Genomic DNA, 25,801 nt, shown 5'->3' with positions numbered 1-25,801 from the left:
AGCTTTTACAACAATTCTTTTTTTTTTTCGAGACGTCGTTGCAAGAAGGCAACTATCATGGACACAAACTACCACACTCTCCAACTTTCGTGCTCATCATTCGGAGCTATATAAGATATGTTATCTATGAAGTATTTATAGACCATGGTGTTATCATGTATGCATAAATAAAAAATATTTTGTATTTAAATTTAAGTCATTTACCTGTTTGTAGTATATTGTAGTGTGAAATTACTTTCAATATGTGTTGTGTAACGATATTATTATGTTCTAATTTAAACTTTTACTTTAGAATTGTATTATGATTTTATCTCATCATTTTTTCTTAGATATCAAGTTGACGTATTTTTATTTATTATTATTATCGAAACGGATGTGATATGAAATGTACCAAAAAAAAACTCTCACATTCAATTTATTTTATTGTAGTCTTCTATTTATTCTATTTATTTTTATTTTCTTCTTATTCATTTTATTTTCTTTTTAAATATTATATAATTTATTATAATTTATACCAATCTATCTACTTAATATACTAAAACTGAATTTTTTTCCAACTTATGATGGTGAGGTGTCATTTTCTCGTGAATCCATTTTTCCTCCAAAATGATTGCACTATTTTTCTCTTTCAAATTTATTTTTAAAAATTATCTTTAATTGATATAATTGTATTATAATTAATATTTAATCAATGATACATAATTATACTAATTTAAGATAATCTCTTTATTATAATTATACTAATCTCTTTTAAATTTATTTCAGAAAATTATCTTAATTATAATTATATAACAATATTATACTTAGTATTTAATGAATAATTCATAATTATACTAATTTAGAAAAATATCTCTACTATAATTATATAAAATTAATAATTAATGCATTATTAACCTAATTATCAATCAGAAATATTTTTAACTATTTTAATTATATTGATATAATTCTATTTTTTATTCATTATCCTAAAATTTTATTAGTGACAAGTTATTATCTTAATGGTGACCTATATAATAATAATAATAATAATAATAATAATAATAATAATAATAATAATAATAAAAAAGATAGAAAATAATATTTTAGAAAAATATAAATTGGTTATTAATAATGATAATTATATGATTAATTTTTAGTAATCATTAAATATATTTAATATAAATAACTAAGTTTAATTAGTTAACAAATAAAAAGAAATATTATTGCACGATTGTAGAAGTAACAATATATATATATATATAACCAATTTAATATTAATAACGATAATTATCGTTATTATTCAATAATAATAATAATCTTTTCTTTAATTAAAACACTCATCTAATTGAATTAATATAAATATTTAATGAAAATAAAGGATAAATTTTTTAGTTTGAAGGATAATACAATCGAATATTCTTGAAGATTTTAAAGTTGTGAGTATATATTCTTTCTATATTAATATACGCATGCATATTACCTCCTTTTTTCCATAAATGGAAAATAACATTTACCCGTTAAATTTGTTAGTTACTCAATCGATTCATCTTATTTATTGTGATTGAGATTGATATATAAACAAAGATTTTTTTTCTTCCATTAATTTTAGTAAAGAAATCCATGACGTAAAATAAAATAAAATAAAGTCAGTATCTACTTTTTTTCTCAATATTTTTTATATTTACGGTAAATATTAAATATAGAAAAGAAAAAAAATAATATTAATTATTATTACTTTTATTTATTTACATTCATAATTAAATTTAATATAATTATAGTAAGTCTCTATGATTATAACAATTTATATCTGTTACATATATAGCAAGTATATTATATATAATTATATATCTCCATCCTCTTTTATATATACGTAGCAAGTATTTCTATTTATATAATCTACTTAATATATTAAAATTAGGTTTTTTCTCAACTAATGAGAGTGAGATATGAATTTCTCGTGAATTCATTTTTCCTCCAAAATGAATGCATTTAATGAATAATGCATAATTATACTAATTTAGGAAAATATCCTTATTATAATTATATAAAATCTATATTTAATACATTATTAAACTACTTATCAATTATCAATCGAAAATATAATAATAATAATAATATACTTCTACTTAATATACTAAAATTGTATTCATATTTCTATAACATATATAAGAATGTATATTTTTATTATATAAAAATTGAATTTTTGTACTTCATGATGGGCGTGGGATACTTCTTAGCGTGTTTCTTAATTTATTTTTTATAACTCATTGAATACAATTTATTACAGTAAATTAATTATATCAACTAATTGATTTGATTAGGTATTTAAATATCACACGATTTATTATAATTTATATCAATCAAATAATTGTAATTTATTATATCAATTATTTTAATTCATTAATTTATAAGGTACATAATAACATAAATGATTTGTTACTTATACTGATTAAATACAATAAATACATATTAATTTAGTTAAAAAAATCATTTTCTCCTATGTTTTCTATTTATTTTTTTTAATTCATTAAATCCAATCAATTATAATAAATTAATTATATCAACTAATTAATTCAATCAATTATTTTTTAATTTATTTTTTTGAATTCAATAAATCAAATAAAATTAATTATACTAATTATTTGTATCGACTAATTGATTTGGTTAATTCTTAAAAATATTTTTATTTAATTTATTTTATTTATTTAAATATAGCTAATTAGTTATTTAATTTTATTAGGATAAATATCAAATTCTATTTCTAATATAAAAATACAAAATTTTATTCCTTCTGTTTTTATTTTACCACTATAAAAATACTAGAAGAAAATATTATTCATTTACCAATTACTCTTTCGTTGGGTAGCTTTTACAACAATTATTTTTCTTCCTATGAGGCGTCGTCACAAGGCAACTATCATGGACACAAATCAGCACACACTCTTCAACTCATGTGCTCATCATTCAGAGCAATATATGATATGTTATCCATTAAGCATTTATAGACTATGGTGTTATCATGTATACGTAAATAAAAAAAAATCCGTAATTAAGCTTAAGTTATTTACCTATTTGTGTAGTATATTGTAGTGTGAAATTACTTTTAATTTGTGTTGTGCAGTGATATTATGGTTTAATTTAAGCTTTTATTTTAGAATTGTGTTATGATTTTATCTCATCATTTTCTCTTAGATATTAAGTTGATGTATTTTTATTTATTATTATTGAAGCGGATGTGATATAAAATTTGTAAAAAGAAAAAAAAAACTCACATTCAATTTATTTTATTGTAGTCTTCTATTCTTCTATTTCTTTTTTATTTTTTGTATTCATTTTATTTTTTTAATATCATATAATTTATTATAATTTATACCAATTAATTAATTATAATTCATTATATCAGTTAGTTTAATTAATTAATTTATAATATAAATGATAAAATAGATCATTTGTTACTTATACGTTTATTTTTCTAAAATCTAAATCTGAATAATTATATTTTCAGTTTTTGTTATGAACAAAATATTATTAATAATGAATAATAATTAACCACTCATACTTTTGATTAAAGTATTTGGATAATTTTTATATTTATTAATATTAATTATTGATTATTTTTTCATAAATAAATTATATTATAATTTTATGTTAAAGTCATTCTTCTATTTGCTTTTACTAATTTATTATCTAACTATTATATAAAATTAAAACCGTATTAATGAATTTAATATTAAAATTAACTTGGCTTTTTATTATTTAGAGTGTTTTTCAATCAATAATTTTATACTCTTTATTTTTTTTTTCAGTTTCATTTTGAATTTTAATTTAGTACACAAAGATAGTGAAATTTCGTTGATACTGAAATAAAGTTTCAAAAGGGTCCATAGGGTAGAATAAGTAAAATAATGTGATACCCACATTACAACATCTAAATAAAACAACTTAGAATCTAAAATGTTTATCTTTCTCTTTCTCGCCGTCTATTATATTATCTATTCTATCTATTCTATTATATAAAAATCGAATTTTTACCTTTAATGATAGAATCAACATAGCATGCTTCCACTACAAGAATTTCACAAATTAGCGACGAATTTTTGCGAGAAATATTTTTTGTCACTAATCTGTCACTAACTTGCGAGGAATTAGTGACGTACTAACGACAAAATTAATGAGCGGTCACAAAATACCCGAACTTGAGAAAAACGACTGATTAGCGAGAGATTCACGAGTAAGTTTGTTTCTCGCAGATTGACTTTTGTAGCTAAATAAAGAGCGAGGAAAATTTCCTTGCTAATTTCTTACAAATTAATTAGCGAGTGACAATGTTCTAGCAAATCAGTCACTTAGGGGTTCAATCGAATAAAAGTAAAGTAGCGAGAGATATTATTGTCAGTCCCAAATTTCTACTTTATTTTGTTTAACTCATTAAAGACAATTCATTATGATGAATTAATTATATCAACTAATTGATTTGAATAGATATTTAAGTATCACACAATTTAAAATTAGGTATATTAATTATTTGATTTAATTTTTATGATATGTAAATTTAAGAAATAAATTAAAATAAGATAATTTATTACTTATTTAAATTGAATACAATAAATATAAATTAATTTAGTTAAAAATTTACTATTTTCTAATCTTCTATACATAAAAATGACAAAACAAAATTATAAAAATAATATTTTTATCACTTTTGCTATTTTAATTTTTTTTTGCTTTTTTTATGTATAATTTTATTTTATATTAACTTTGTTTATTTAATAATAAAATATACTCATATTAATTCTATCATATAATAATATATTTTTCTCCTATATTAATCAAAGAATTTTAATAGTTATCAACTACATCTAATAGAATAACTAAGAAGTGAGAACTACGAGAAGTTAAACCTAGGTTCAAAATGTTGAAACAAAGAAAAGAAAACGATGGATATATGATTAGAGAAAAATGTATAATAATGACAAAATATACTAAAACTGGATTTTTTCTCCAACTAATAAAAGTGAGGTGTTAATTTCTCATGAATTCATTTTTTTCTCTAAAATGAAATCATTATTTTCTTTTCTAAATTTATTTTAGAAAAATATATTTATTATAATTATATTACAATTAACATTTAACGAATAATGCATGATTATACTAATTTAGAGAAATATTTTTATTATAATTATATAAAATCAATATTTAATACATTATCAACTAATAAAAGTGAGGTACAATTCCTCATGAATTCATTTTTCCTCCAAAATGAAAGCACTATTCTCTCTTCTAAATTATTTTAGAAAAATATCTTTATTATAATTTTATTACAATATTATAATTAGCATTTAATGAATAATACATAATTATAATAATTTAAAAAAATAAAGTCCAGTAATTTATCTTCCGACTGCACACGTGTGTAGAATAACTTTTAAGAAGGAGTCATGTATAGTAAATACGGTCGATGATTGTAAAACTGTATGCTAATATTGATATAATATTATTTTAAGTATATGTTTTACAGGCATCAAAGAAAAGTGTTGAGTTGTTTTTTAGTAGATTTAAATTATTTATTGTTTATTAGAGAATTTTGTGCATTAGAATTCTCTAATAATTTATTATTTATTTTGAGTTAATTTTGATATGTTCTTACTTGACAGTAAAATAACATATAAAAATTTGTTGGTGGGTCTAAGTATTATTAAGTTATTTATGGTCACATTGAGTATATATGTTTGATTTATTGACGAAGGTAGATTACTAAAACCAATTAATAACTATTTTAGGATTAATATATTTAACACTAGATTAATAAAAAACAAATAAATCATAACATTATATTTTTATTAATCAAATTATTATAATTTAAATTAATCTTAACAAAATAATTTAAAATTATAATTTTAATCTTATCACGTGCATGGCACGGGTTAATACAAGTTTAAATAACAACTTTAATCTTATCACGTGCATGGCATGGTACGGGTTAATTGTTCTTCATTTTGAGCTGATTTTGATATTTTCTTACTTCACAGTAAACCAACATATAAAACTTTGTTGGTAGATTTAAGTATTACTAGATGATCATATTGAGTATATATGCCTGATTTATTGAAAAAAGTAGATTAAATAACTATTTTATAGTTAATACAATTAACACTATATTAAGAAAAGAAAAACAACGCATACAAGTTATTCTTTTATTAATTAAATTATTATAATTAAAATGAAATTTAACATAACAATTTAAAATTATAATTTCAATCTTATCACGTGCATGGCACGGGTGATTAAACTTGTTAAAGATAATATTGGATCTTGTATGATTTTTTTATTTTTGGACTTTTTGAATGTACACTCTTTCTCTCCAAAAATATTAATTTTACACACAAAAATTTATTAATATTTATTTATTTTAATATATACCTTTTTTCTTTTTTGATGACTTAAATATATTCAGTTTCACAAATATAAAAATGTATTTACATATTTTAACCAACAAAAAACTATATAACTTTACGTATTTACATACATTTAAACTAACGATAATATTTATATATATCTAATTTAAATATTATATCAATATATCTGTCAATATTACTCTGGATACATATAGATATTTATAAAAAAATATTATTCAAACACCACATATTTTTGACATCTTATAAAAATAGTGTTATTAATTATTTATATATTTAAATTTTTTTAATTAATAAAACCAAAAAAATTATATTTAATTGTTTAAAAAATATTGATGTCAAAATAGCATTTATAATACTGTCATTTTTATGGTGCAGAAAGAGAGAATATATATTTTGGGAGAGTTAATTTTTTTTAAGAATGAAAATTGTAATAAGAAATTTTGCTTTTTGTTATAAAGGGTAAAAATAAATTTAATTTTAATATAGTGTTAGTATAAAATAATTTTATATTTATATCTAATGACGTAACACTATATTAACAAAAATAATTACTGTTTATAGACAGTATTTATTGTCATCCAAAAGACCAAATATAATTACACGACTGTGTAAAATACATTTTACACGGTCAATACATCAAAATTAAATTCACTAAAAATATGTGCACCCAAAATTTGTATAACACCAGACATATTTTTTTTGTGACTCATAACACCATACATATAGGAAAACATGGTAGACACCAAAAAAAATATAAGAAAACATAGTTATTTTTCGGTATTATGTAGACAATATCTTGTTATTTTGTTTGCATTAAAATATCTATTTACAGTTGTTTATAAAAAATAATTAAAAAAAAATTTAAAATACTAAAAAAAGAAAAATCTTTTAATAATTAATATTTCAAAAAAAAAATTGTCTAAAAAAATTAAATACTTCAAGTTATTATTGGAATATTTTAGATGCAATCTATTATTTATAATTAAATTATTAATTTTTTTACAATGAATAAACTATGTTATTGAGTGAATATTTAATATTTATTATTTTATTAAACGAAAAAATATGTCGTCTGAACAGATTTAACAAAACTATATGATTAGTTTCTCTTTGAGGGCATAGAAATGTGTTGAAGAAAGATGATAATTTTTCTAATATATATTATACATTCATTAATTTAATTTAAAATAAATATTAATACATTTTTATGTGTAAAAATTAATTTTTCAGATGATATTTATTATGTAAATAAAAATAATTAATTGAATTTTCTTTTTCAAGGTAACATGAGTTGGAAGAAAAATTATAAACTTAGATGAAAAATTAATGAAAAAAAAAATTAATATTAATTTATCAAATTTATAAATATCCTTTAGTTAATGCATTTTGTAAACATCTTTTAAAAAGAAATTGGATTTACGTGCATATGAAAAGTTTACTCGCCTAAATAGATACCAATATTTTTACACACTGCATCTTATACGACTGTTATTTATTTATAACTTTTTCACTTTTTTTTATCTTGAGATTCAGTAGGTGTTTAATCTAAATGTGTAAATACCAAATTTGAAATAAGAGTAAATCAATATAAAAGAGTGTTTGTGGATTCTCTTAATTGTGCTGCTTCTTGTGAATTCGAAGTGTTACACTTGTACTCATCTAAGAGGCTAAGAAATATTTTTCTAAAAAATTGTGTATGAATACTTCACCTTGAAGGATTTAGTGCATATGTTATTAGAGGATGCACCTTTTTAAATTGGTGAGAACTCAACAGTCAATACGCCTCTTACTAGTGCCGACCTTTACCTAGCTTGATCATTGTTAATGACCGCAAGGAAAGTAATGACTACACAACATATTATCTATATAGTTCTGGTAGGCATGGCTTACTCCGTTACACAAGACAGTGGACTGATCAAACAGTAAAAATCTTTCTCACTTTCTTCATGTTCCTACGACAAACAGGGCAAGTACCAGCAGCCTCGGCGATCCTGCATAGAAACATTGGAGTAACATGTATTAACACATGCAAAAGAAATAATAAGAATAATGTATCTCTGGAACTATATAATCTTCAGAGAAATTAAAGATTGTTAATGCATGGGCTTGCAAATAGAATCCGACCCATCTTTGATATTCATGTCAAAAACTATTTTTCATAACTGGAAACCACTTTTAACTAGCACATGCCCATGAAATTCCCTCTTTAAGAAAACATACTTGTTCCATCTTTCTTCTAAAAGGGGAAGTCTTGGAAATATGAGAGGAGTATATATTTCAAGGTGATTGCCTAACTTACTAAAAGTGTTGCCCAACTTACTAAAGTGTGTTAAAAATAAATATTTAACTTTAAAAGTATAAAAATAAATAATATTTAAATATTTAAAATTTATCAAAAAAAAAAAAAAATAAGTTAAGGAAAAGTTAAACACTAACCATAGAATTCACCATATTTCAATAGTTCCCTTCACTTCCATACTCGCATGTGATACCATAAAAAAAAAAAAAAAAGAGGTATGCTGACTAGGAGCATGGATCTTGAAAATGGCAGTGATCTAGAACTATTTTTGAACAAAATTGTCATCAACGATTGTTTTATGTTAGCAGTGATAACAATGGTTACCTAGTTCCACATTCAAAACAAGCTGCAGAGTGCCCACAAGGAAGAAAGAAACAATCCCTCGGAGCATCAAAGCAAATGGCACAGAGACGCCGAGTATTGTTACTAATTTCTCCATCACCTAGAGACTTCCCCTCCGCGGAACCTCCGGCCTGAGAGTCAAGATCTTCGTCATCTTGTGACAGTGAATCATATGATGAACCCCAGCTGGAAAGGTCATCATCTTTTCGAGAGCGCAAAGGGCCTCTATCAGGTGCCGTCCCATTGTTCATAACTCCTGATCTTTCTTCACGGGCAAACTGGAGATTGTTCAAGAGGTTGAATGCCCAAAACATAAGCAAAGTCAATCCACCTGTGCGGAGACGTAACGGAAATTGCAATAAATTAAACTATTCATGACCAATAAGTGAGTATGAAGCGAAGAATATGAATTGTACCTATGCCTACAATATATGTGATCCATCTAGGTCCATAGGTCACTTTGACGTACCATTCATCATCTGATGCATTCTGAACCAAAGGAAAAAAAACATAAATAAGGGATATCTCCATATCCTCAATTAAGGGATATAAACAATGTTTATGCCACCAGGGTTCTGTGGATTTTATTTTGAGAATGTATGGTATATTTAAGATTCAAATTTCTGATATAAATCAGCATGACAAATTACTAAAAATTTACAAAAATATTATGCGCACACAAAAAATCAATTACCATCTATTTGTATATAAATAAATGTGTTATTTAACTCATTTTCAATGTATATTTTGTATTTTAACATATATTTTATATGAATGACTAATTTGGTGGCTAAATTTTTGTATACGAATAGCATTTTTGTATAGCAATAGCATAGTTGGAAATTTTATGTCCAATTTTAGATTTATATGGATGGCCATTGGAGAATCGCATATGAGAATAAATCTTGCCTTTTGTGGACCAGGAGTAGTCAAGATAGCTGCGTTTCCTTGTGGAAAGAAAATGCTCAAACTGCACGAACTTCTACTTGCCAAGGCATATTTGTAGTAAGCATTCTTTGTATTGTGCAAGTAGGCCCTAACTGTGAGGTTTAGTTCCACCTATTTGATAAGAAAAGAACTATTATCACTAATCTTTGAACTTGTTAACATGATAATACAGAAGAAGGGAAAGGAGAATGATGCTCATTTATTTATAATGTACTTAAAATCTGATCGTAACACCAAAATGTCACTTTTCCCACAACAAGAAGTCAAGAACACAGGTATAGGACTATCACTATTATTTCAATTGAATGCATGGCCATTTGGGAAACAGTAACATTAAATTTACCATTTTCAGTTATATAATATGCCAGATCCATCAGAATGTGAGGTTCGATTCATATTTTAATCCCTGCTCAAGTTATGATACTTGAACAAGGGATCCACTGAATAATCTCAATTCTAACTATTTTAAGGGATGAACTTTCACAGAACTCGTTCTCTGTAGATCTTGAAAATAACATGTCATGACCTTATTAGCTAATAAAACTGCTTCTTACAAATTACAATCTAGAGTTCAAATTAATTAAGCCAACAGGAATAGCTAGGAGGGTGGATTACAAAAATACCTGCACCACCTCATCCAAATTTCCCAACGCTACATAATAGCTCGACGACCTGTGTATTTTCTGTGTAATCATACCAGCTCCTGTGAAAAAATAAATGAGCATCAAACATAGGTTTAATATGAGTATAAAATTTATCTTTACCTTTGTCATACCATGGATCATGTTCCATGAGAGAGTTGAATTACGGTATGTAGGGTATTCAATCCACTGAGCGAGGCTTTCAGCCCCTGCAAGTAAGGGTGACAAGTAACATGTTTATTAGAATACTATAGTTTGTGAGTTAAGGTAATAACAATTAGTAAATTAAATAGTATGGCGATGTCATCAGTACAACGGGCCTAATTCTAACTCAAACCACAAAGTGCATTGCATAGTTACTTTTAGAAATTGTGTCAATCTAAATGTAATGGTTATCATAGATATTTATGTCTCAATTTATATTCCAAGGATCAACTCAAACTTCATGTCTCCACTTTTCTGCGCTGTCACCTTTCACGCTTGTTGAAACATTATCTTTACACATGTGTTATTGGACTTGTGTGTGTATGAAATTGTTAGGGACTTGGGTATTATGGGTGCTCAAAGTCCCACATCGAGTAGTATGGGATGCTTGATGTTGTATATAAGGAGAGTGGTTATTCCCCCTTAACAGCTAGCTTTTAAGGTGTGGTTTCCCACTTTCCTTAAATACTTAACAGAAATATTTTCATTTTCTTCCATGAATAAGCGATTTGTTTTTCACAAACTGTGTGGAATATACGAAAGTATGCAGTAAAGCCTTATTTAATTTTATAAGTATATAAAGAGCCTTATTTAGTTAAGAGGCTGTCACAGACTCACAGCTTACACATTGGTACATAAGAATATTCCAAAAGTAAAGCAGCCGGGTTGTGAATTTGTAACTAAAAGGATTTGTTATAGGAAAACTGAAAGACAGATAAATAGCAATAATTGATGCATGAATGGTTCCATGAGACAGAAATTCTCAGAAAAATGAAAAAAGAAATCACAAAAATCTCTTCTAGAAAGCATACCATCTGCAATTATAAGGAGAACGGACGAGCTCACAGGGCTCAAATGATATGAAATATTCACTTCTGAACCTGTATTCAGATAATAAATCCATTCCTGCGAAGACAAACAAGGTATTAGTTTAGTTCAACTAAACAAGTTAGAATTATGTAACCCGGTGATGTTAATTGCACATAGGTACTACTGAAAAGTTATGATAATCAGGCGAGTCATGTGAACAACTCAGTTACCAAACATCAGGTACAAGTATGAGTACGCAGCATAATTTGTTATTCTTTGTGATAAAATTATGAGTATTCTTTTAGAGAGATTTCGGTATTCACAACATAGTACATGGAATGGGGAATTTGGTACGCATTATGCTGGCAAATGAGAGGATCAAGGTAACTATAGGAACAACTAATTCAATAGGTAACAGTTTTTTGAGAATATAAATTTGGTACTTCAGATTAGTATCATGTGATAGTAAAAAGCGAAGGGATAAAGTACATATACTTGCCTGATGTGTGTCAGAGGGAATAGTTACATGCAGAGTTTGTTCCCAAGTGGTAATAACATCAAGATCTGGATATTGGTAAGTACCATACACGACAGGACCTGGCTTTTCTTCTAAGTTTTCTACCTAATGCAAACAAACCCGAATTGCAAGACAAAAATCAGTAACAGCAAACAGAATGGACAAAAGAAATTGCAATAACAGAAACTGACCCTGAGATATTGCACGAACAGAGGGCTAGGTTGGAACACAATCGATGTTTCTGGACCAAGCAAGAGATTCATGGACCCATAAACCCCAAGTATTATAGTCACCGACACTAATATTGAAAAGTGATGTCAAAATTCCACTAAAAAAGATTTAGCTTGAATCACACATGACAAGTTTTGAGATAGCTTTCTAAACAAGAACATAATGATTCTTGGAGAAGGAGATGGTGAGTTGAAACTTGTATATTGAAATGAATTGAAAATGAGACTTAATCTTCTAATTCGCTGTTAGTGCCTTTTTATACTTAAAGCACATATCACCACCAGAATAACAGAATTCACACTAAACTAGAAACTGCATAACCGAATATAACTACCACCTAACAAACTTAGTAACTTCTACAACCATTCTCATTCTTCTTCTTCAACTGTACCGTCCTTAACAACATATTCAAACAACCATCTCCTCTGTGCTCTTGAAATTGGAAATATGAGTTGAAGTTCCAGTACAATTCAAAGCAAAATTATTGAAATTGAGTCAATTAATTTACAATGTAAGTTAACCACACCTTAACTTGAACCAAATCGGAGTAATTTAGCTATTTTAGGCACGATTTTAATTTAAGAACCAAATTATGAACATCATACATTTTCTTCATCAGACAAATAATCCATCAATAGCTAACTGATTTAACTAATTTATACAATCACAATTTTCACCATCCTAATCAAAAGTTTAAGTCTAGTAAAGTGAGTAAAGGAATCAATTTAAGTTTGAGTAATTTAACGTACAATACCAACTAAATAATTATAAAACTACATTCTCGGTCTCACATTACTTTCTAACGCAAAAACACCAAGGGTTCACAGATAAGTTTCTCCAATCACAATTGCAATTCAAAGCCCTGAATTCAAATATCAAAATTATGAACTGCAAATTAACCAGATATAGCAAAAACAAGTAGCACCAAACGAAATTGTTTAACGTAAATGACAATTAAACAAAATTAAGGACAAAATCACGAAGTGATATAGATTCTCATACCGAAAAACCAAAACATGAATACAACAGCAAAGCATGACCATGCATCTTCCCTAACAGACGACGACTCGTCCCCGATTCCCCAGCCAATGACTCTGCCAGCATGGCCAACGATCGGTTCAATTTCAGGCGACCGGAATCGAGCCTGAGATCGGTCAGCGGCGTTCTGATCGTTGCGACGGCCTCGGGAAGTCGACGGTGAAGCTCCAGAAGATTCATTGTTACCCGCGGAAGTAGACGGAGGAGGAGTTAGAGTTGAATTTGAAGTGGAATGAAGTTCGGCCATTGCAGGAGAGAGAAGAAGAAGAAGAAGAAGAAGAAGAAGGGAAGATGTGAGAGTATAGTGTGGTGCGAAGTGAAGGAGGGAATAGAGTCATAGGCGGTGCTAAGTGCTAACTAGTAACCAGTGGGTCATTCTTGCGTTTCTTGCTTCCTTTCGTTGGAATGGTAGTTGGCTTTCTCTTCACTCCGTGCGAGTGTGACCGTTATTCTCTTCGCATTGGAGGTTTCAGTTGTTTAACTTTCCATATGATGGTCCAGGGTTGCTTTCGTCATTTACTCACATATACCGATATACGTGGCTCTCTCCTTCACTTCTCCCTCGCTTTTTTCTCTTTCTTCTTTTTAAGAAATAAAATTAGGCATAGTTTTATTTAATTTGGTGTAATTGTGCATAATTTTTTTCAAAGAGTAGAATTAAGTTAAAAGTGAATATTTTTTACTAAATTTTTATAAAAAAAGTTCATTCTACAAAAGTTCATTGCACATGATAATATTTTTTCTTTTTTTACTAAAATAAGTAATATAATTTTTATTTTTTTTACTAAAATTTTACTATTTATGGTAGTTTTTTATTTCTTTTACTAAAATTTTACTATTTATGGTAGTATTATTTATTCTAAAAATTATCAACTTAAGTAAAATATATGTTGAAATAAAAAGTACGCATTGAAAATAAATAATATAGCGACTAATTTTTTGTATATACGTAATATTTTTGTTGTTTAAATATGCATTTTATTTTTCATTTTCCAAAATCATGAATGTTGTTAAGAGTCACTAAGGCTACAAATGTTGAGCAACACTGAATTTAGCCAACCAATTGGACACGCTTCAAACTATATTATCAAAGAATAGAAAAAATTTGTTAGTAAAAACTAAATTAAAGAAAACCAGAGAAACTACTACACCATGCAATATAAAAGACAACCACGATGCAGAAATCAAAGTCCAAGGTGCAATTGATTAGAGGGTAATAGGGCATCGACCCTATAATCTTCCTTCTCTTTTCCTTTTTTTTTTTTTTCTTTTTTTTCTTCATTCTTAGAAAAGACTATAATCTAAGAATCGTTCTTGTACTTCGGTTAGATGTATTCAAATTATTATCAAGAAAATGTCTTTTAATAGATGCGGGGCAAGAAAATATGATCAAGATGAAGACTATAAGAACAGATCTAAAATAATTAGATCTGTTCTTAAGGCTGGATGGAAGTTTGTAGGTATGTGGAAGAGATTGTGGTATAGAATCAGAATGAGCAATCTCCACATTTAGTTTCACATTAGTTATGTCAATAATAGATATTTTTATGTTGATATTGCGTTGGCTATAATTTTCAGATTAGCTTTACCATGCTGGATTCAAATCATGTGTTCCATTATACCCGTTCCCACCAATAAAAAAGCGAACGATTTGAACACGTAGAAACTAAAGATTTTACTCGTTAATCTTTATTTCATTAATTTTAGTTTCTCTTTTTTAATCATAAATCATAAATAATTTCCTCTTGTAATCTTCCTTCTTCAACATTGAAAAGATGAAACGAACAGCCGCAGCTTGTCAACGTTCATAGCATAGGCAGCGGCACTGCGGCAGCGGCTTGCCGCCGGCAAAATACATCGGCCATGAACATGGCGGAGCTGGCAACGAAGCTTGTGACAATGACGTCATTCCTTTGACCTCCCTTGATAGAAAGGTTCGTCTAAAGAACCGAGAAGACGCTAAAAGGGAAGAATTGAAGAAGGTGAAGCAGGGTTGACATTTCTGACAGAAGACATTTGGTGTGAATTTTTTTATTAAAAGAGGAAATAAAAGATTAATTAATGGAAATAAGAAAATGATGTCTGCAATTCTTTTCCATGTATCCAGGTTTTAATGGGACACTTTGGCTTAACAAATGTGTAGAGGATAATAGTGTAAGAGTGTAACCACGTAAAACAGATTCTATTAAAATCTGTAAGTTGTTAACAGTAGCTTGTTACTCAAGCTAACTGATTCTTTAGTCTTGTATCTAATTTCCTTAGTATCTGAGTTCTATATATATAAGCCTTGTATCATTTATCTCTAATAATCAATGAGAATACTATTCAGTTTACATCTTCTCTCCAAAATCCTCTCTCAATTCTCTTCTCTTCTCACATTCTGCAACACTAATGTGACTGCATAATTTTATTACTCTCATAAACTCTACAAAATAATCTTCATCTCTTAATGCTGTAGAAAAATAATATTTGTATTAACTATATAATTTGTTTTGTCTGATACTTTTTTTAAAATATTATCATGTAAACAAATGCAAATTTTAATTATAAAATCTTATCTTTTTAAATAAAGAAATTGTACAAATTAACAATATATATATATAAAGCACGCATTTCAGATTTATGTTGCTTTATATTATAACTACTTTAACAGAATTTTGTTTTGCTATTCTACACACTTCCTTTTTCATATATCAACTAAACCCTTTGTGTAATCCAGTTAGTAATACAAATACACTTTCATTCATTCAATAACTATCTCTTCTCTCCTCTCTTCAACTTGGAGTTCTCATTTCTTTCCTAGTCTTCCTTTTCGATACCTTTCAAATTGGACACATATTAGCCCAAGTAGTTTTAGAAGCAGGAGCTTTACAAAGACTAGGCCATTTTTAGAAAGCTCATCAATTCTGCAGACTTAGATCGATGGGTTGGTGCTGGATCTGTCGACCCGACTTATTTGAGGCATGGATCCCGCTACTTGTGATTCAACCTGACTTGTGCAACAAGACAGGCCTTGTCACCCCACTATCTCAGATGCTATCTATAGATCACCATCTACTACAACGTGGGATAATCTCCTTAAAAATCAGGAAAAATCACCCACTATTACAAGTGTTGAGATGCAGAAGTGTTAGCTAAGTCATCACTTTCTCTATAAATACCCCTATCAACTTCAGGTATTTTTCAATCTCAATTCACTTAAACTTGCCTAAAACTCTTGCTAACTTAAGTATCGATATTCCGTACCTCCCACCATCATTCACATGAGGACTTCAGATGATTTCTCCTTTCCAGTGAAAAATTAGAAACTTCAGCCTAAAAAGAGTCCAAACCTCACATCTAGGCCGCATCTCTTTGGTTTCATGTATTCGCTTGAAACATTGATGTCGTAACTGGAGACTTGGAAATTGACTCTCAATCATGGCGGACATACATCCTAAAGATAAGCGTACCACATTTAACTCCGGATCACAAAGTGGAGATAACCACAATGATAATCGAGTACTTTTCATACCTCAACAACTTAAAAGAGGTGAAGGAGGGTAGAAAATGAACTTCCAAATCCATATCCAGAAGGATCAGGAAGAAACGCAGCAGAGATTATAAGCCTTGTCTATGGTCACTAAGAATGACTTAAGCAACTAAAAATCGAGTTGGAAAAATAGAGAGATTTGAGCGGCAATAGCAGAGAGAATTACAACCACAAAAAGTTAGAAAACAAATAAAAGAAGCTAAAGGTCAAATTTAGAAATAAAGAAAGTCAGGAAGAAAAAGACACGACTTCCTCAGGAAGCGATGATTTTTCAGAGAAAATTATTCGTACTAAGGTCCCCAAAAATTTTAAAAGCCTCGATATAGACCTTTACGATAGGTCGACTAATCTCCGACACCACCTTAACAACTTCAAGAATCGTATGTACTTAGCAGATGTGTCTGATGCAACTCTGTACAAGACATTCCTGACTACATTAACCAAATTAAAGCTTTTATAAAATGGTTTGACAACCTACCTCTGATGTCAGTAACATGCTTTGATGATTTGACAAAAAAATTTCTTATCCATTTCTCCATTTAAAAAGACAACATCAAGTATGTCCCGAGTCAACTCGGGGTAAGACAGAAATCAGGAGAGTCCCTCATGGCCTAATTAAAAGGTTCAATAAAGCTGTCCTGAAAATTTAAAACCTACCAACAAAAGCGGCCATAATGGGCTAGTAAATGGTCTCAAAGATAGACCCTTCTCACAGTCAATCTTAAAAAGACATCCAAGATCTCTCTATAAAGTCCAAAAAAGAGAAAAAAAAATACATTAACATGGAAGAACCAGCACAGCTCAAAAAGTCTCACCAAAACAAAGAGGTCAGACCAAGTAGTAGAAAAGAGGAATAGAAAAAAATGAAGACTATACTAGTCGGACAAAGAAGTAACCAATCCTACACTCCTTTAAGAGGGTCCCTAGTCAAAGTTTACATGGATATTTATCAAGTAAAAAATTTACCACCTCCAAGACTTATCCGAAGCAAGAAAGCAGACAATAGGTTAGAATATTACGAAGAATACCATCACATCTATAGTCACCACACCAATGATTGTTACAACCTGAAAAATATCATGAAAAGCTCGCACGAGAAAGCAAGCTTGATAAATATCTAGAAGCTGATAGGGTAGACAAAAAAATACAAGACACCCAGGGAGGATCACAAAAAAAAAAAAGAAAGAGAGAGGTCACATGAGCCCAGAAGAACCCTAGAGCGTCATATCCACATGATCGTAGGGTGGTTCATCGGATGAGGTATATCAAAAAAATTTTGAAATAGGAATTCGATAAACTTGGACTGGACGTAAAAGATATGAGGACATACTTGGACAATCTATTTAGGTTAGGCAAAACAATCATCTATCCTCTTGGATTCATCTGTTTGTATACAAATACAACCTTTGGAAACAGTCCAAGGAACAACACCATAAAAATTGATCACATAATGGTCGATATCCTTTTGGCTTACAATATACTCATTGGAAGGGGCACATTAAATTGGTTGGCAGTAGTGGTCTCTACACCACATTTGTACATAAAGTTTCCAACAAAAGAAGGCATTGCAATAGTTCATAAAGACCAAGTCCTCGATAGACGATGATACAATGAAACCTTAAATTTCAAAGAGGCAAAAGCAAGTGAATTCATTTCCATGCCAAAAGTTGGGAGCCCAAGAGAATGAGAAACGCACCGCCTCATCCAGAAAGAAAACTAGGAGAAGTACAAATTAGAAAGGACATCGAGCAAACCACAATTGTAGGAGCAGAATTACATTAGGAACTCAAGCGGGAGTTGATTCAACTTCTACAAAAGAACTTTGATCTATTTGCTTGAAAAGCATCCGACATGCCTAGTATTTCACCCAAGTTAATGTCGCACATGCTATCCATATATATTGGTTCAAGACCAATCCAACAAAGGAGAAGGAAGCTCAGTGTGGAGAGAGCCCGGATAGTGGAAGAACAAGTAAAGATACTCTTAGAAGCTTAATTTATTAGGGAAGTAGAATATTCCCTTTGGTTGGCCAATGTAGTCTTGATCAAGAAACAAAATAGAAAGTAGAGAATGTGTGTTGACTACACCGACTTGAATAAAGCATTCGCAGTGTCAGGATACAGATTCCTATCATTCATGGATTCTTATTTAAAGTACAACTAAATACCCATGCATGCCTCAAATAAGGAAATGACTTCATTTACCACTCCAAAGACAAATTACTACTACGTAATAATGTCATTTGCATTAAAAAATGTAGAGGCTACTTATCAAAAGCTAATGAACAAGGTCTTTCACGAACATCTCTGGTTCCTAATAGAAGTGTACATGGATGACATGCTTGTCAAGAGCAAGGAGGAAACAACCCTGGTATTCGACCTGCAGAAGGTGTTCCATACGATCAGAAAGCATAACATGAGACTCAACTCAGTCAAATTTGCATTTGCGGTAAGAGCAGAAAAGTTCTTAGGGTTCATACTCACTCAATGAGGAATAGAAACAAATCTGGACAAATGTTCAGCCATTTTAAACATGTCAAGTCCAACTTGTCTCAAAGAAGTACAGCAATTGAATGGGAGGTTGGCGGTTGGCGGCTTTCTTTCGATTTCTTGCAGGATCAACCATCGGGTCGTTACTCCTATTCTCCTTGTTAAAAAAGAACATTGAATTTGTTTGGATCGAGGAGTGTTGGTGCACGAAATTGTGATCTCAGGCAACGGCGCCAAAAACTCTGTGCACACGTCTTAATAAATCGTTTTTCATTCACAACTTCGATACAACTAATCAGCAAGTGCACTGGGTCGTCCAAGTAATAAACCTTACGTGAGTAAGGGTCGATCCCACGGAGATTGTTGGTATGAAGCAAGCTATGGTCATCTTGTAAATCTCAGTCAGGCAGATAATAATTGATTATGGAGTTTTTGAAAATAAATAGACAGAAAATAAAGATAGAAATACTTATGTATATCATCGGTGAGAATTTCAGATAAGTGTATGGAGATGCGTTCGTTCCTCTGAACTTCTGCTTTCCTGCTGTCTTCATCCAATCAATCTCACTCCTTTCCATGGCTGGCTTTATGTAAGGACATCACCATTTTCAATGGCTACTTTTCATCCTCTCTGTGAAAATGGTCCGATGCGCTGTCACTGCATGGCTAATCATCTGGAGGCATCACCGTGGTCAATGGCTGCATCCTATCCTCTTGTGAAAATGGTCCAAATGCTCTGTCACGGCACGGCTAATCATCTGAGGTTCTCGATCATACTGGAATATGATTCACCCTCCTTTTGCGTCTGTCACTACGCCCAGCACTCGCGAGTTTGAAGTTCGTCACAGTCATTCAATCCCAGAATCCTACTCGGAATACCACATACAAGGTTTAGACTTTCCGGATTCTCATGAATGCCGCCATCAATCTAGCTTATACCACGAAGATTCTGATTAAGAGATCCAAGAGATAATCATCCTATCTAAGGTGGAACGAAAGTGGTTGTCTGGCACGTGTTCGTGGGGGAATAATGATGATTGTCACGTTCATCACATTCATGTTGAAGTGCGAATGAATATCTTAGAAGCGGAATAAGTTGAATTGAATAGAAAAACAGTAGTACTTTGCATTAATTCATGAGGAACAGCAGAGCTCCACACCTTAATCTATGGAGTGTAGAAACTCTACCGTTAAAAATACATAAGTGAAAGGTTCGGGCATGGCCGAATGGCCAGCCCCCATGATCTAAGAACCAGACGTCCCAAGATGTCCAATACAATAGTAAAATGTTCTATTTATAATAAACTAGCTACTAGGGTTTACAGAAGTAAGTAATTGATGCATAAATCCACTTCCGGGGCCCACTTGGTGTGTGCTTGGGCTGAGCTTGAATGTTACACGTGTAGAGGCTCTTTCTGGAGTTGAACGCCAGGTTGTAACGTGTTTCTGGCGTTTAACTCCAGACAGCAGCATAGAACTGGCGTTCAACACCCTTTTACATCGTCTAAACTCGGCCAAAGTATGAACTATTATATATTGCTGAAAAGCCCTGGATGTATACTTTCCAACGCAATTGGAAGCGCGCCATTTTGAGTTCTGTAGCTCTAGAAAATCAACTTTGAGTGCAGGGAGGTCAGAATCCAACAGCATCAGCAGTCCTTCTTCAACCTCTGAATCTGATTTTTGCTCAAGTCCCTCAATTTCAGCCAGAAAATACCTGAAATCACAGAAAAACACACAAACTCATAGTAAAGTCCAGAAATGTAAATTTAACATAAAAACTAATAAAAACATCCCTAAAAGTAACTAGATCCTACTAAAAACATACTAAAAACAATGCCAAAAAGCGTATAAATTATCCGCTCATCACAACACCAAACTTAAATTGTTGCTTGTCCCCAAGCAACTGAAAATCAAATAGGATAAAAAGAAGAGAATATACTATAAATTCCAAACTATCAATGAAACATAGCTCCAATCAGATGAGCGGGACTTGTAGCTTTTTGCCTCTTAAATAGTTTTGGCATCTCACTTTATCCATTGAAGTTCAGAATGATTGGCATCTATAGGAACTTAGAGTTCAGATAGTGTTATTGATTCTCCTAGTTCAGTATGTTGATTCTTGAACACAACTACTTTATGAGTCTTGGCCGTGGCCCTAAGCACTTTGTTTTCCAGTATTACCACCGGATACATAAATGCCACAGACACATAACTGGGTGAACCTTTTCAGATTGTGACTCAGCTTTGCTAAAGTCCCCAATCAGAGGTGTCCAGGGTTCTTAAGCACACTCTTCTTTTGCTTTGGACCTTGACTTTAACCGCTCAGTCTCAAGTTTTCACTTGACACCTTCACGCCACAAGCACATGGTTAGGGACAGTTTGGTTTAGCCGCTTAGGCCAGGATTTTATTCCTTTAGGCCCTCCTATCCACTGATGCTCAAAGCCTTGGGATCCTTTTTATTACCCTTGCCTTTTGGTTTTAAGGGTTATTGGCTTTTTGCTCTTGCCTTTTGGTTTTAAGAGCTTTTGGCTTTTTCTGCTTGCTTTTGCTCTCTTTTTTTTCACTATTTTTCTTTCTTTTTTTTTTCTGCAAGCTTTGTTCTTTGATGCTTTTTCTTGCTTCAAGAATCATTTTTATGATTTTTCAGATTATCAAATAACATGTCTCCTTGTCATCATTCTTTCAAGAGCCAACATATTTAACATTCTTAAACAACAATTTCAAAAGACATATGCACTGTGACGAATGGATTTTTGACGGTTTAGAAATTCACAAATGAAATCTCGTTGTAAAGTATAGTTTCTAAACCAAGCAATAATCCTTTCATACAAAAAGTTGTTTGTCACTAGTACAAACCCCTAAAATTTATAAACCGAAGTATTGGACCTCGGGTCGTTCTCCCTAGGAATTACAATAAAGTGTCTTGTTATTGGTTATGAGTTATTTTGGGGTTTTGGATAAGAAGCATGAAAAGTAAATGGCAATGAAAATAAACTAACAACTATAAAAGGCTCTTGGCAAGGTATGAAAATTAGAAGTCCTATCCTAGTTATCCTTCTCAATTGTGATGAGAATTGTTCATTGCTACCACTTAGTTAACCCTTACTAATTAAAGGAAAGTCAAGTGGATGAATTGACTTGAGCCACAAGTCCTAGCCAACTCCCAAGGAAAGACTAGCTTTAGTGCACTCCAAACCAATTAGCAATCTCTCCAATTATCAATCAACAAAGGAATTAGATAACTCAAGTGTCACTAATTACTCTACCTAGGCCAAGAAGAACAAAATCTACACTAAAACTAAAAGAGACATTTCAACAAACACATAGAGTGCAATAGAAGTAAACATTATTAAATGCAAGAATTAAAGGAATCTACAACTACAAAGGCAAGAGATCAACAATAGAAAAGCAAAGAAGAACAATTATTATGAATTACCTCTTATTGAATTGGAAGAAAGTAGAAGGAACAATACTAGATCTACAACAAAATATAAGAACAACATAAAGGAAATTACAATAAAAGAATAGAAGAAGATGAATGTAGCAACAAAGAATTAAGAGGTAGAAGGAGATGAAAGCATGAATTAAAATCTAGATCTAAGATTATTGAACTAAACCTAATCCTAATTCTAGAGAGAAGTGAGAGCTTCTCTCTCTAGAAACTAATTACAAAGCTAAACTAAACTAATTGGTAACTAACATCTCAAGTATGAAAAGTATGTAAAGTATCTAAAAGTGTGAAAGGTCTCTAAAGTATATTCATTCCCCCTTCAATCCTTGGCTTAAATAGTATCAGAAATGAGTTGGATTGGGCCCACAAGGCTTTAGAATTCGCTGGCCACGTTTTGTTTTAAGTGAACCAGGTGGCAGCAACGGCGCGTGCACGTACTATGCGCGTACGCGTCACCATGCGCGGCTCAACCATAGCAAATCTTATATCGTTTCGAAGCCCCGGATGTTAGCTTTCCAACCCAACTGGAACCGCATCATTTGGACCTCTATAGCTCAAGTTATGGCCGATTAAGTGCGAAGAGGTCGGCTTGACAGCTTTCCGGTTCTTCCATTTCTTCATGAGTTCTCCAACTTTTCATGCTTTCTTTCTTCATTCCCTTGATCCAATCTTTGCCTCCTAAACCTTAAATCACTTAACAAACATATCAAGGCATCTAATAGAATCAAGGTGAATTAAATTTAGCTATTTTGAGTCCTAAAAAGCATGTTTTCACTCTTAAGCACAATTAAAGGAGAATATACAAAACCATGCTATTTCATTGAATAAATGTGGGTAAAAGGTGATAAAATCCCCTAAATTCAATACAAGATAAACCGTCAAATTGGGGTTTGTCAACCTCCCCACACTTAAACCAAGCATGTCCTCATGCTTAAGCCAAGAGAGAAACAAAGGGTATGTCATTTATTCAATGGAAACTAACTAAATGCAATCTACCTATATGCAACTATCTAAATGAATGCAAGTGCTGGGTCAAAATAAATCAATTCCCAAGAAACATATATGCTCAAGGGCTAAGGACTAGCAAGCCTAATCCACAATTGAATTGAGTCATTAAATATTTTTACAAACTTGCATGAAAATTATGATCATAAGTGAAAACATGTAATTGAGCATCAAACCCTCACCGGTAGTGTTTGCACTCTATTTACTCAAGTGTTTAGGGTTGATTCTCTCAATTCTCTCCTAATCATGCTTTATAAGATTTGTTTTTCTTCTAACAATCAACAAATATTTCATGCATGCATACACATATCATGAGGTCTTTTCTTTAGGTTGTAATGGGGTTAGGGTCAAGGTAGGATGCATATTTGGTCAAGTGAGCTTAAAATTTGAATCTTTGACAAGCTTAAACTTCCCACCTAGCCTATGAAATCCTATACAATTAAGCTCTAACCTAACTACCCATTTTTTCCTCACTTTTTCACATACTCATGCATTTTCTTTTCATTTCACAACACTTGTGCATTGATCTTTATTGGACTTTACTTTGGGGCGTTTTGTCCCCTTTTTATTTCTTTCTTTTTTTTTTCTTCTTTTTCTTTCTTTTTCTATTTTTTTTCTTTTCCATATTGTTTTTCTTTTTCACTTTTATTTCTTTTTCTTTTGTTTTTCTCATTTTTTTCTTTCTATATACAAGAGCATCAATGCATAAGGTTTTACATTTGATCAATACATGAGTATATACCCAATTCCCAATATTTTCAATAACAATACAAAATACCCTTTTATTCACCCAATGTCCCAAGGTTCCCACACTTGAATGATACTCACACACACTAGCCTAAGCTAATCAAAGATCCAAATTAAGGGACAATTATTGTTTTTCGCTTTAAGGCTTGTAATGTGCTAAAATAAGAATAAGTGGGTTAAGCGTAGGCTCAAATTTGGCTAACAAAGGAAGATAAAAGGTAAGGCTATTTGGGTAAGTGAGCTAATAAAATGATGGCCTCAATCATATAAATGTATGAATACACAAAATAATGGACATAAAGAATCAAACAAATCAAAGATTACAATCATAGAAAGATAATAATGCACACAAGAAGGAAAAATAAGTGGTTGTAAGATGTAACCACACCGTTAGGCTCAAGTCTCACAAGATTGTGTTCTTAGCTCAAAACATGATCCACAATATATATAATTCAAGCAAGTTCTATGAAAAGTTTTCCACTCAAATCAATTGGTGCCCTATAGATAGAAATCTTGAAAATTTTCATTATTTTGACTAAGCTTATTGTGTATACATATGCAAAAAATAAGAAAATGAAAGTAAAAATCTTAAAATCCTAAAATGAAATGCAAAAGTATTGGGATTAGAAATTTGTCACCCAAAATCGCCGACCGGTCGGACGACCTCCCCACACTTAAAAGTTTGCACCGTCCTCGGTGCACTCAAAGATGAGCAAGGGGGTACGGCGACTCTCCGGATTGCTATGTATTCTTTCTTCCGCTTCCATGGTTGCTTGTGGTGCATTTGTTATGAAAAATAAAAATATAACACCATAAGATGAGAAGATATAAAAGCAAGGAAGCATACATTGTTGGAATGAGGTAAATCACTAGAATGAGGTGAGTGAATTAGTGTGACATTAAGAAATATTAAGTGTGTGAATTCTAAATTGCGCGGTTTAGAATACACATTAGCATAAAAGCTATGTCACAAAAGAAGCATGCACTTCACTTATCCTAGTGTGCTTGAGATGCTTTAAGTAAGCTTGTAAGGTAAGACAAGCATTAGAGAAGCATGAAAGCATTCAAGTCAAACATATGGATGGATATAATCATGAACACAATGCATTAAGGTAAATGCACAACATCATCCATCAAGAGGTTGCCTA

At 30.6% G+C, this 25,801-nt stretch overlaps 1 protein-coding gene and 1 long non-coding RNA gene across 3 annotated transcripts; one reads left to right on the top strand and one right to left on the bottom strand.

Moving 5' to 3' along the window:
* Positions 1–7,993: 7,993 nt before the first annotated feature.
* LOC112743648 (E3 ubiquitin-protein ligase APD2-like) lies at positions 7,994–13,845 on the bottom strand. 2 transcript variants are annotated; one of them, XM_025792936.3, is made up of 10 exons: positions 13,390–13,845; positions 12,348–12,454; positions 12,139–12,261; positions 11,642–11,735; positions 10,760–10,834; positions 10,608–10,687; positions 9,946–10,095; positions 9,453–9,525; positions 9,019–9,367; positions 7,994–8,386 (listed from the first exon to the last, which is right to left on the bottom strand). In XM_025792936.3, exons 1-10 carry the CDS (start codon positions 13,670–13,672, stop codon positions 8,311–8,313), a joined length of 1,410 nt encoding a protein of 469 aa, XP_025648721.1. In that variant the 5' UTR covers positions 13,673–13,845; the 3' UTR covers positions 7,994–8,310. The 2 variants fall into 2 exon arrangements, with proteins under 2 accessions (XP_025648721.1, XP_025648720.1); XM_025792935.3 differs by having other exon boundaries at positions 10,608–10,834; positions 13,390–13,803.
* A 684-nt stretch (positions 13,846–14,529) lies between these two features.
* On the top strand, positions 14,530–15,758 carry LOC112743647 (uncharacterized). The gene is made up of 2 exons (XR_011871843.1): positions 14,530–14,885; positions 15,004–15,758. It is a non-coding gene; the product is annotated as an uncharacterized lncRNA (long non-coding RNA).
* The last annotated feature ends 10,043 nt before the right edge of the window (positions 15,759–25,801 follow it).

The sequence above is a fragment of the Arachis hypogaea genome, chromosome 14, assembly GCF_003086295.3.
Source record: "Arachis hypogaea cultivar Tifrunner chromosome 14, arahy.Tifrunner.gnm2.J5K5, whole genome shotgun sequence".
Classification (NCBI taxonomy): domain Eukaryota; kingdom Viridiplantae; phylum Streptophyta; class Magnoliopsida; order Fabales; family Fabaceae; genus Arachis; species Arachis hypogaea.
The sequence above is the reverse complement of the archived record's forward strand: the minus strand, read 5'-3'. Positions and strand labels throughout refer to the sequence as shown.

Bases quoted from the DNA above. Each gene is read 5' to 3' on its own strand.
- LOC112743648 (XM_025792935.3), bottom strand. From the start codon at position 13,672: ATGGCCGAACTTCATTCCACTTCAAATTCAACTCTAACTCCTCCTCCG. The intron at 9,526-9,945 runs GCAAGATTTATT...CCTTTGGTTCAG, and splicing joins CTACTCCTGGTCCACAAAAG to AATGCATCAGATGATGAATG. The intron at 9,368-9,452 runs GTACAATTCATA...GTCTCCGCACAG, and splicing joins CACATATATTGTAGGCATAG to GTGGATTGACTTTGCTTATG.